We start from the raw sequence: 11,932 nt of genomic DNA, 5'->3' as shown, positions 1-11,932 counted from the left end.
CAGCAGGAGGACTGCTAGCATCACTTTTTTTCATGAGCACACTTCCCTAGCTATGATCCTTAACAGTAGGGCAGAGATAAATCACGACTCTAGGTCAATGTCTTTACATATTAACAATCCTCCCACAAAATTAAATGCTTGACATAAATGGTGCAAACTTTCAGCTTAGCTGAGGCCATCACTTTTGACTTGAGATATTACTGGCAAAAGCAAGATACCACCAGAGCGCAGCTACTAAAAAGTTTTTATCTGAGAAACAAAGAACAAATTTCAGTGCTGTTTGTTGAAAGCCTTGGTTGATAAGAGAAAGAAACTGCTGGGTCCTTGTCAGCAACTGAAATGAGTAGCTGCCTATTTGCGGCTGCCTGTTTGTTCACTCCATTTGCTCTTATCCTCTTTGACGATCCTCTTGCTCTCTTGATAAGACAGCAATAGTTGTTGAAGACCCTGTTGAGGTGAAGACCCAGGAGCTCCCACTGCCCTGGAACCCAGGCAGGCATCAAGTGAGGGATCAGCACTTACCCATGGAAAGGCCTGAACAGGAAAAGCTCTAGTCCTCAGAAAATTCAGTGCCAGGCAGTGACACTGCACCAACCCTTTTGCCTACTCAATGGGCTGTTCACCTATACGAGGACCCCAAAGTCTACAGGAAAACCTGAAATTTTAGGGAGAAACTACATGGCTCCAGAATACTAATTTCACACACTTGTGGTCCCAGACAAGAAAAATGTAGAGCTATTTAAGGTACTCACAATGAAGCAGCTGGAAACTCCAGAGCTACATATTCCTCTTGTTTAAACATAAACAGCTTTAAATACAATGTGGCCAGCTAATGTGGGATAACCCAAATGATGTGAAGATCAAAGAGAAATTGATTTACAACTGTATCTACCTCTGTGGCTGTTTTTTCTTAAGGCCTCATTTCTTTGCCTCAGTAAAAAGAAAACCAACACCTCAATTTTACTCAGCGTCCTATCTTTACAGACTATCCACATTCAAATACACTGTGCTCATTCTTGGCCTGTGAATATAGACCAGAATATTGTATTGTTTGTCCTACTTACTTAAAGTGCCTTGGCTATGGGGAGCAGCTATCTTGAAAGCAGAAAGGAATGCCTTGCTGTGCTTTCCACCATGCTCTCCGCAAACCTCAGGTGGCTCTGACGAGCTCCAAACAGAAGCAGACCTATCTGTCTGCTCCCAAACCATGGTGATTCTAAACCAAGACACGGTGGAGAGAAGGCAGGGGCCAAGGAACTCTTTAAAAAGCAGCAAAAAGAAAAACCACAAATGGATACACACTAGTGTTCACCAAGGCCAGGCTGGACAGGGCTTTGCGCAACCTGGTCTAGTGGGAGGTGTCCCTGCCCATGGCAGGGGGGTTGGACTGGATGAGCTTTAAGGTCCTTTCCAACCCAAACCATTCTGTGATTCGATCTTTTTAAATACTTAACTAAAGAATCCTCTCATGGCCGAAGTTGCTGTTTACCACAGAACAATTCAAACTCAGCTCCAAGCAGTTCCACTGCCACGAATGACCCTGAACAGAATAAAATCCTCATCACATTCATTCCTTGGCACATGTGATGACTGCAAGTTGCACACATATGATATATCATTTCCTGCAGGAGTAGATTCACTCATCAGTATGGCTCTTCATGCTGAGGACCAGCGCTCTTTTCTTGCAAGGAAAGCTGTGAGAGGGAATTCGGCTCCCAGGAAAACTGCTGACCTTATCTGATTCATTTGGGGATGGGTGGGGCTGCACTCACTTTGGGAGTGAGCAATCACTGGTGTGACAATCCCAAAGATTGGCAGTCTTTGCTTACCCATAAAAAAAGTGCAAGGAATGACAGTGCAAGCTTCCTGTATGGCATCCCATCAAATGACTCAGTGCTGAATCAGAAAGGCCACTGGAGATGTAGGTAATTCACAATTGCTCATTGCTCATCCCTCAACAGGGACAGAGACCGATGCCCACAGGGCAAATTCCAAGTCAAAGCTAATGCATCTCAGAGGTACCCTGAACTGCCATCAACTGATTTCAAACACTCAAACCCACTCTGCTTAAACTAGGAAGAAGCCACTATATGTAAATGTTGGTCTCATCTGATTCTGGATTAACTAACTTAAAATGTAAGAATTTAGAAGCCGGATTGTAAGTACATAATCTATTAGGAAATGGGCACAAAAGCCAGTGGAAGAAAATGGAAAAAGATCACTGGAGTAAGGAGGGATTCTAAAGAAGATCCATCACCTATTAACCACTCAAGATTGTGCCAAAGTAACACCTGACCCCTCCGTTACAGTTTGAGAGTTAGGCAGGGCTAATTCTGTTTCTCACATTCATTCTCCTTTCTTGCTAAGTTGCATTCTGCTGAGGGAAAATGGTAAACGTAATTGTGCTAGTTTCTCCCAAGTGACTCTGTGAAACAGGAAGAAGAAAGAAGGAATGTCAAAATACATAAATAAATAAATTCACCTGCCTATAAATTCTTGGCATAGAGATTTTTTGATTGCTCAGAGTCTTGTGGCAGGCAAGCTGTAGCTTCTTTTGCTTGTATTTAAGTTTGCACAGCAAAACAAGAACTAATTTTTGCCAAGAAAAGTTTTAAGTAATAGCATGGAGTTCTCTAAGCAAATACAGTGGTACTATCAGCCGCTGGAGTACTGTGAGGAAGAAATCAAAGTTGTTCCTTAATCATCCTGCGCTCTGACAGAAGCTGGACTAGATTGCAAAGGACGTATGTTTTAAGAGATACACATGAAAAGCCAACTCAGCTTCCCTGTGAAATCCTCGCTAGAGTGAAAGTTGCTCCATATCTTTAATACAGGGGTGTCTGAGAGGTCAGCTAGTATTTATGTTTGAAATTTAGAATGGGAACACTTGTGGATGAATGCCAAGCTTCAGGAAAAAAACTGAGATTTTCATAAAGGTCTCTGGAAAGTGCCTATCTTAATGCACTACACAACTGTCTATTGCACAACTCTGCCAGTTCAACCTCATCCTGATCTGTAGCACTCTCTTCTAATCTGAAATATTTACACAGCTGTGTGGAAACACTTTGTAGCATCCTTATTCCACCTGCTGTTGTCTGGCTCTTGGCTCAGTCTCAGAGTTTTGCTGGTGCCATTTGATTCTGGCTTGCTCAGGCTGGCCATGGGCAACTTGTACGGGTCCGACGGTACTCATGAATCTTCTCTTGCAATCCCATATTGATTCTTGAAATAATTTGTGCATCTTTTCTCCAGTCAGAAGAGATTAGGCTGATATCCTAACACACTTATGTTCTCTTCTCTTTACTTACAAAAGGAATAACACCATTTTTTCCTAGATTTTTTTTTTATTGAAAAAGTTAATTCTGCCTGATGCTTTCATGGAAAGGACCTTTTAAAAAGCCTGGGCTTTATATTTTTCTGCTGTTGGAGAAAACCAAGAAGTACTTTAATGAGTATATTTTTAAAGAATATAAACCCTCAATTTTCCATTAAGGAAGCACACTTACATTTTGATCTATTCTAATAATGAGTAGAATTCCAAATCTGCAATTCCACAAACTTATCTATTCTTTCTTCATCACCTCTGACAGGCGTGGTATGTATGGACACTACTAGAAAGCCAACTAATAACATGAGCAAGTAATTCTGATAGTAAAAATGAGAGAAAATCTGCAAAAAAAAATCTTCTCTCAACAAGAATTGTTCCATGAGCTCAAAAGCTGAGCAACAAGATGGGCTCAGTGCTAGGAACGCTGGAATGATGTGCTGACAGATTGTCAGCTGAAGTGACTTTGAGTTACATGTTCCACTTTGAGGTTGTCTTCTCCCTTGCTCTGCAAATAATTGCATCTAGTTGTATCTCCAGGATACTAGAAGTCCATGAAGCATCTTTGTCTGTCTAATTGGAAGCGAGGAAAAATAAATCAATGGGGTCAATAAAACTTTCTGGTATTTTTTTAACCTGCATCTGGCATAGCTTTTAAGCAGGCTTTGGAAACAGGACAAAACAGTAGAAGAAAAATGGAGAGTTGACTCTCTAGACCAGTTTGTTGTTCTAAAGCTATGGAGACAAAGGAAAGTAGTTTTATTGAAGTAAATTTGGAGCAAAGAAATTACATCATTCCTCACAGCCTTACCCTACGCGCCTCTATAACGGCAGCTCCCATAAGAATGAGACAGAGTTACCTTCATCATGATTCTGGTGCAATATGACCTCTGGCTGAGCATGGATAGAGTTCCCAGGATGGAAGAAAGGTGTGAAGAGCATGCGAGCTTTCCTTTGCTTCAGGATATGCTGAAGGAGTTCATACAAAACATCACCTGAAAGACAAACAGCAGGGAAAAGGAAATGAAAACCTACATACTGCCAAAAAGACTCATTTAGCCATCTGATGCATGAATTCATGGCTCCTGGGTGCTATTTTCAGACCCCAAAATGCTTGCAGTAAAATCCTGCATTTCACTGTTCTGCAAGATTCTTTCCTGAAAGGAACAAAAAAAAGATAAGCTGCACATCATGCCTCTGTGTGTGTCTATGTAAAAGTGGAAGAATGACAAGACATGGCTTTTATTCACCAATATAAAGTTTTTTTCAGGCTACATGACCACCAATCCAAGAGCTCCAGACCTTTACGAGCAGTAGTTAGTTCAGTGTCCCACCTTCTCTCATCACAGCCTCAGGTTTTTACATAGACATCTTAGGACAGAGAATTCTTAAATGCAGAGCCTATGACATATGCAGTGCTATGCTGGGAGCAAAGATAGTGCTCTTCTTGAATTACTGAGCAATTTAAGCTTTATCCGGGGAGGAGACAGAAGATGCTGTAAAGCCTCTCCATGCAACACTGGTGCCTCAAGGCCAGAGGCAGCATGCTACTCAGATACTCCATTCTAGGAAATCCACGGGAAGAAGAACTCTCACACTGTGAAGTTACTCCGAGATGGAGTCAAAGACTTGAAAAGAATTGAGGGATTTCATTATCCTGAACACCCTTGCTGTGGTGACAAGTCCTGGAGATACTCCAGTGCTATAGGTAACTTAGGAACTTCCGAACAACACTCTCAGTGTCAAGGGTTGGACTCCTGAAAAGCCCAAATGGGATCCCAAAGCTAGTTATCTCTAGCTACTAGGATCTGTATGGAGCTTACTGCAACAGGCAATATTAGGCCATGGAGATGATCACAGAATCATAGAATGGTTTGGGTTGGAAGAGACCTTAAAGCTCATCCAGTCCAATCCCCTGCCATGGGCAGGGACACCTCCCACCAGACCAGGTTGCTCAAAGCCCCATCCAACCTGGCCTTGAACACTTCCAGAGAGGGGGCATCCACAACTTCCCTGGGCAACCTGTGCCAGTGTCTCACCACCCTCACAGTGAAGAATTTATTCCTGATGTCCAATCTCAATCTACCCTCTTCCAGTTTAAATGATGCAGACTAAAGAACAAGACAAAGCAGGTTTGGTGCTCTGTATGGGTTAATAAAATCTGTGAGTTGCAGTTGCATGGCTCTTCTACAGATATGTCTGCAGCTAATTGCCCTGCACCAAGCTGACACATTCTTGCATTAATTGATCCAGGTGCTTGTTTCTTTTGGGGGTGGAGGCAGGCTGTTCCTCACTTCTCTCCCCATTCCTTGGCACCAGAATTGTTACATCTCTCCTCAGTAGCACATACCACCACAATATCTAAGAGACCAATGGATTAACTGCTTATTCTGTGTCTTTTTATATTTTACATGTTGTGCTGAAGGCCTTCCTCCAACAACATCTGCATGAAACACCCAGGTACTTAAACATTTTGTCTGATGTAACTGGTTGCACATTTCAAAATGAAAATGTACAACATGGTAGGAAGTCTCTTGACTTCTGATTCTGCCTGTTTTCTGCTATTTAAATATTAATAATTATTACAGGGGAACAGGTTGCAGTAATAACATATTATCTGAAAAGGGACTTAGTGAAGTTTTGCTTAGTAAACCTTGGATTTTCTGGGAGAGTTTTCTCAAGTGTGTGGGGTTTTTTTATTAGTTGTTGCTATGAGATTGTAAGCTGTGCACCGTTTGTCCCTTGTCTCCATGAACTGCCAATGCTCTATTTGTGGGCAAGTTTAGTGTCTTAGCATGAAACAGTTAAAGCCATTCCGCTTTCCATAGTTCAGCTTGCTTTATTTTTAGCATCTTGGCTGCTCTTACTGTCTCAGCAGTGACTTTAGGGCATTTTTAAAAGGTGATTGCAATACCTGAAAATGTAATTAAAAACAAAGCCTCAAGAACCCAGTTACCTTTTCAATGTTTAGTACATGAAAGGCTAAAAAGTGATTTTACCACATAATTTGCATCTTTGAATGCAAAAGTGGCATAACCATAACAAGTGCTGTTACAATCCAAGCAGCAAGGTAGTGAATTTGTTCCTGTTTAGATCTGGCCTGACAGGCTAGTGAAAACGTCCATAAAGCTGGCTGTCTCTTTTTCACCTAACCAAACAGTTATGCGTCTGCACCACCCAGACTGCAGTCATTCTAGTTAAGAAGGTGAAAAGCAATTTGCACTCTCTCCCTCCTCTGCTGCATCCCTGCCCTGGCCAGCCCTAAATAGCTGGGGGGCTGTGAGCACACTTTATTGCTAGGACCACTGGAGGGAGTGGATGTGGTTCTCCTGGTTTAACCATGAGGGGAAAGGATCCAGCATTTATGTAGCTACGCTCTTGAAAAATGTGATGCCTTTATGGCAAACATTATTTCATAGTTCTTAAATTTCACGTATAGTTAATTTCTGGGAAATGTTGAGGTAATGTCCCTTTATCTACAGCCATCTAAATTTTTAGGGGCTGACTCAGATATCCTCTAGAAGTTTTATTATCAGTGGGGAAGACCTGGAGAGAAGAAAGAGAGAAAAAGTGAGGAAGAAGACCTTTAGTTTGGTTATTTCCTTGCACATTTTGTTAACTAAGAGCTTAAGGTTCTGCATCAAGTGAGGATTTCCAAGCCAGAGGCTCTTCTCTGAGAACACTCTATTTCCAGCCTACAAACATTTCAATCCTGCTCTTTTCAAGTGCCCTCGCAGCACACACGGGGAAGAGCAGGGGCATAACTTGTACGCAAAAAAGCACTGGAATGATAAGGAGTTGCAGACAAGATATAAAGGTGTCCCTTACGGTCACTGCCCACATCCTCACTTTCAATACTCCTTTTGCCTTAAGCAGGGCTAATTTTTTAAATACTCAAAATGGTATACTAGATTTCTTTTTTTAAAAAAGAAATTTCTAGGCACCAGTTCTCACTACTGTATTACACTGGCAACAGACATTAATGTTTGGCATCTCCTTCCATACAAAATTAGTCCTGGATTTGGGGCACATACTTAAAAAACTTTGTATACACTAAACATAAGCCAGAGTTTGTGAGGCAGATTCTGCAGGAGAATGGTTGTGGCAATGCCATTCAAGAGAGTTGCCATGCACCTTGATGCAGAATTAGTGTCATTTGTCTATCAGCTGGACCCAAGCACCACCAGCTGTACTTTTGCACCTAATGAGCCTTGCACTGGAATCTTCCTCGCAGCAATTCTGTCACTGCTTGGTCCAAACTCTTTGATCACCTATGGTGATTGAATTACAAGCCTTTATATTTAACAGGAGTACCTTGTATGGTCACAAAAGCAAAGCTCACAACTCCTATTTAGAACCAGTAACTCATATTTAGTTAAACATCCCTGACAAAGGAGGGCAGAGGCTTACTCTGACTGTAAAACTGGAGCAGACAGACCGCAGGGGATATAAATACAGGCAGGCAACATACACATTTCTAAATCTTCTTTGTGAAGAAATGAAGACATAATTTGAGCAATAGGCAGACTGATTCACACACCTGTCTGTGCCGTGCTTGGGCTGGACTCCAGCACGTGAGAGAATATAGTAAAGCCCACAGGGGCTGTAAAATAGAGGAAAGGTCCCCCAGGGAGGAGTTTTGCAGTCACTTTTAGCGGCGCGTCAGCCAAGCCAACTGTGAGGCAAAATACTAATACAGGCTTCTTAAAGAGGCTGGAGCACTCGATTAACTTGCTGCTGTAGTTGGGTCTGTGAAAAGATAAGCCTTTGCAGGGAAAAGCTGGAAGTCACAAAGTGCTGCCAGAGAAGCTTGCTTTCTGGGAGTTCTGCAGGGAGTTTTAACGAGAAACAAGTTGGATGTTTGGGTTTGTGTCTGGATTTGCATTCAAATTTGCCTGCAACTCAGGTGCACCAGGATTTAATTCCCTCCTTGTCCTTTCTGTCCTTGTCTCATACAAGTGTCTCTGACTTTCCTCTCTTCCCCTTGCCCAGTCCACCCCAACAAATGTGATCATTTCCTCCTCTGACCTTCTCCAGATTTTGCTGCAGTTTCCTCTTTATTTTCAATCGCAGCTTCTGTAAATAATCCTCACCTGAATGAGGAGACCTGTATCGAAAGTCCTCTTTGGTCAGGAGCAGCAGAGCCTTGCCGTTCATCTCAAACGTGTTGCTGTCAATCGGCCTCAAGGAAAACTCCTTTTCCGCCCACCTGAGCCACTGTGCCACATCATCCCTGCTCCAGTACACAGGCTGCAAACCTGTGGCAGGAAGAGACAACGACTGTGTTACCAAATGAGACCAGGCATGGGAATGTAAGCAAACATCAGTGAATCCCCTTTCTCCCCACACCATAATGTGCAAAGTCTCAAGGGAAGCTGCAAGAGAGGAATGTCACGTTGACGAAGAATTACTCTAAGCACTGGACTGTGAAATACTTCATTATTTTAGGCACCTTGGCTTATCTGAGACATGTTAAGAAACAAGAACTGCCTCAGCATCCTGAAAAAAAAAGCTTCTAGGACATTATTTCGTTCCAGGTTTCCACTGTGAAATGGGATTTTCCTCCAGCTGCTCCTTCTGAGGTGCAGAGCAGGCAGGAAGCCACGTCCTTGGCCCCATCCATCCTCGGTGTGTACCCTTTCATAGAAGAGAGGCATGCTCTCTTTCCATGCCCCTTGTAAAGTCAGTGATCAAGAGCTATGGCCACACTTCCCCCTAGGTGGCTGGGGTCTATAAAGAAGGGCTGCTTAGAACAGTCCCTGTAACAGTGTCTGTATGTGGTTATCAGCGTGGTTATGGTTGAGAAAGGTCTATTCAGCCTGTCCCACCCCTCCTGCACATGCTGTGATGCTTGCAGATGCTATAGCCACACTGGAGAGGAAAACAAGAGCTGAGGCTGTGGCACCGTTAGCATTGCTCTAGCTTCTGTTTCCTGTATAGCGATAAAATAGTACCAACGTAACTCTGTCCACATAAGGGTGGTATGCCGCTTTACAGTAAAATAGCAAGTATGTTCAGTCTGGGCACAGATTTTCCAGGGCTCCATGGAAAATTTGGCACTCCCTTTCTCCCCAGCCAGCTCATACAGCATATACAGCCTAGAGTACTGTGTTTATTCACAGGGGCCCAACCAAGTCACCATGAAAGTCGAAGACTTTTTGCCTGCTACATTTATTTGGCCGAGGTAGAAAGGCTTGGGAGGTGTGAAAATTCGGTATCTGTTTTACAGACAAATATAAAATAGCTTCCTTCCCCTGGAGAGAAGGCAACACGGTGAAGAGCTGTTTATACCCAGGTAGAGAGATTATCTCCAATCCACTGGGAGATAAAAGCTTTCTTTCCTTCCCCCCCTCATGAGATGACTCATTGTTTGACTTGCTACAATGTGTTGCGTAGAAATGAAAGCTTCACACTGTGCATAGGAACATAAAATTTGCCGTATCTGATCAGATCTCTGGTACACAGCCTTTGGCAGGAGCTAATACCTTATGCTTCAGAGGAAGACGAACCTCCCTTCCTCATATTGCACCTGGCTGATTGTATGCTGCACATGGGAAGAAATTTCCTTCCTGGCACACCATTCTCTGAGATCTGATTACCCTCCTCCTACCAAGCACTGAAAGAAACCTGGGAGAGTTGTATCGCTCTGTTCTGTTTCGGTTTTTACTTCTTTAACAGATAGGCAACCCTTTTTTTCTGTTTTAGCAAGAGGTCACATGCAGTGAATTGCATTCTGCTGCTATGCCAGATTCCCAGACAGCGGCTTTGGAAAGTCCCAGAGCCACAGCTGCATACAGAACTGAATCTCAGTCAGAAAAGGAATTGAGATCGAGCCTGAGAAAGGGTCAGAGATGACCTACGGAAGGGACGCCTGCATGGCAGCAGCAAGAATTTCCATTGGCTTTCAACTGCCCCAGCAGTGCTGTATTATGTGCCACAGAGAAACAAGAAGTAGCATTTACTTATTTATGAAGGACTTACATTCTCTTCCCTGTATTGAATTAAGGTCTGATTACTGGGGTCAGAGTTTTCTGTAGGACCTTTCTTCTTGAAGGGACTGGGGTGAGGTGCAGATCTGCTCAGAGACATGCAAACTGCTATCTAAAATGCCAGTGAGGTTCATCTTTTGCTGAATGGGGGGGTTATTCCTGCAGAAAACACTCTCCAGACCCTGGGCCGCTGCTGGGCAGCATGCACATTGACTGCAGCTAAAAGAGGAAAAAGTCAGACTTGACCAGACCACAACTTATGAAAAGGTTTAAAAGACCATCTGAGGAGTGCTTAAAATGCTCCTGCGCGGTTTCTTTTGCTTCCCCCTTTGCCATGCCATGCAAGTAATAAATTGTCCAAAGCAGCATTGTCATGTGGAAATCTAACTGGACTTCTGATGTGCACTTCACAAGACGAGATATGAAACAAAACATCACTGGGAAAATCAGGCCGACAAGGACAGAGCTATATAACTTCACATGATGTGTGTGCTCCCTTACAGATAACAAGGTAATAAATAAATCACTCCCTGTACAAACATAGATCGATGTTTCCCATGTGCTGGTGATACTGTGTTTTTGCTTTCCGTTCAACTAATACAAAAGTACTGTATCTAAAGAGAGGTTCACATTGATCCGTGCTAGACTCAGAACAGCCAAATAAGCTACACAGACTGAGAGAAGCCACGTGTGCTGTGCTGGCAACTCAGGAACAGACTCAACGCTTTGTGCTGCAAATCAGGTCTCTGCTGGGCTTCAGCAGCACCTCCAAAGCTTGTGAGAAAAGCCCCAAAGTAGTATGACCTAGGACCACTTGGCTTCTAGCTATGGGGAATCAGCAAGCAGCCTGTTTCATTCAGTTTGGCTGTCACTGCAAATGAGTGGGTGGACACATCACCTCTCTCCACCCATGGGGTGATACCATAATTAAATACTTACACTGTGTTTGGAAGATATAAAGTGCCATAAAATGAGTTAACTGCTGTTCCCTAGATGGATTGCCTCTTCTCTCGTTTCCCTCTCTCCTTGCCCTGCTGCTTTCCTGGGAAGTTAGTTTCCCCAAAACCCCCTCTTTAGTTGCCTGCCTCCACTGCAGGTCCATCTGCTCTGTGAGGCTGAACCAGCTCAGTCACAGGAGGCTTTTCTGGGGGTGCAGACCGGTGTTGCTGAAAGTGCTTCAGAAATCACCATTCAAAAAATAATGCTTTCATGTGCAGTACAGCATTTACTAAACTTCTATCCCACCTTCTTTGCCCTTTCTTAAAAAGAAGCGGTTGGTTTTGTGAAAACAAGGGCACAAGAGGGTTAGCTTTGCTGCTGAAGAGATTTTAGAGCACAGCATATGTAGCTATCAGTAGGTCCTGAAAATACTTTCCTACACTCTCCATGAAAGAAAAACTAATCCCGCTTACACAGTTTTTCTTTTTTGGATGCTTTTTCTTATTTTCCCCTCTCCATCTTCTCTTTTATTGTTGTGCCCACAGTGGAGGAAAATGGGCTTTTTTTATCTCTCCAGTTTTATTCTCTGTGAAAGCTAACAGCATTGTCTTCAACTAACAAAGATATTTACCACGCAGAATAAAGTGAGGAAAATGAGTGCTGTGTTACAAAACGAGGA

The 11,932-nt window shown here is 43.1% G+C and overlaps 1 protein-coding gene across 1 annotated transcript in view; it reads right to left on the bottom strand.

Annotated features, from left to right (window-relative positions):
• The window catches only part of ETV6 (ets variant 6), a gene marked incomplete at its 5' end in the record, with an annotated part of 91,038 nt that overhangs the window by 24,739 nt on the left and 54,367 nt on the right, over positions 1-11,932 (bottom strand). The window contains 2 exons of the mRNA XM_010186533.1: positions 4,186-4,320; positions 8,419-8,583. Coding sequence (XP_010184835.1) covers positions 4,186-4,320; positions 8,419-8,583 — 300 coding nt within the window. The remainder of the gene's footprint in view (positions 1-4,185; positions 4,321-8,418; positions 8,584-11,932) is intronic.

The sequence above is a fragment of the Mesitornis unicolor genome, unplaced genomic scaffold (assembly GCF_000695765.1).
Source record: "Mesitornis unicolor isolate BGI_N332 unplaced genomic scaffold, ASM69576v1 scaffold26866, whole genome shotgun sequence".
Lineage (NCBI taxonomy): Eukaryota > Metazoa > Chordata > Aves > Mesitornithiformes > Mesitornithidae > Mesitornis > Mesitornis unicolor.
Note: the sequence above shows the minus strand (reverse complement) of the source record. Positions and strands in the feature narration are given on the sequence as shown.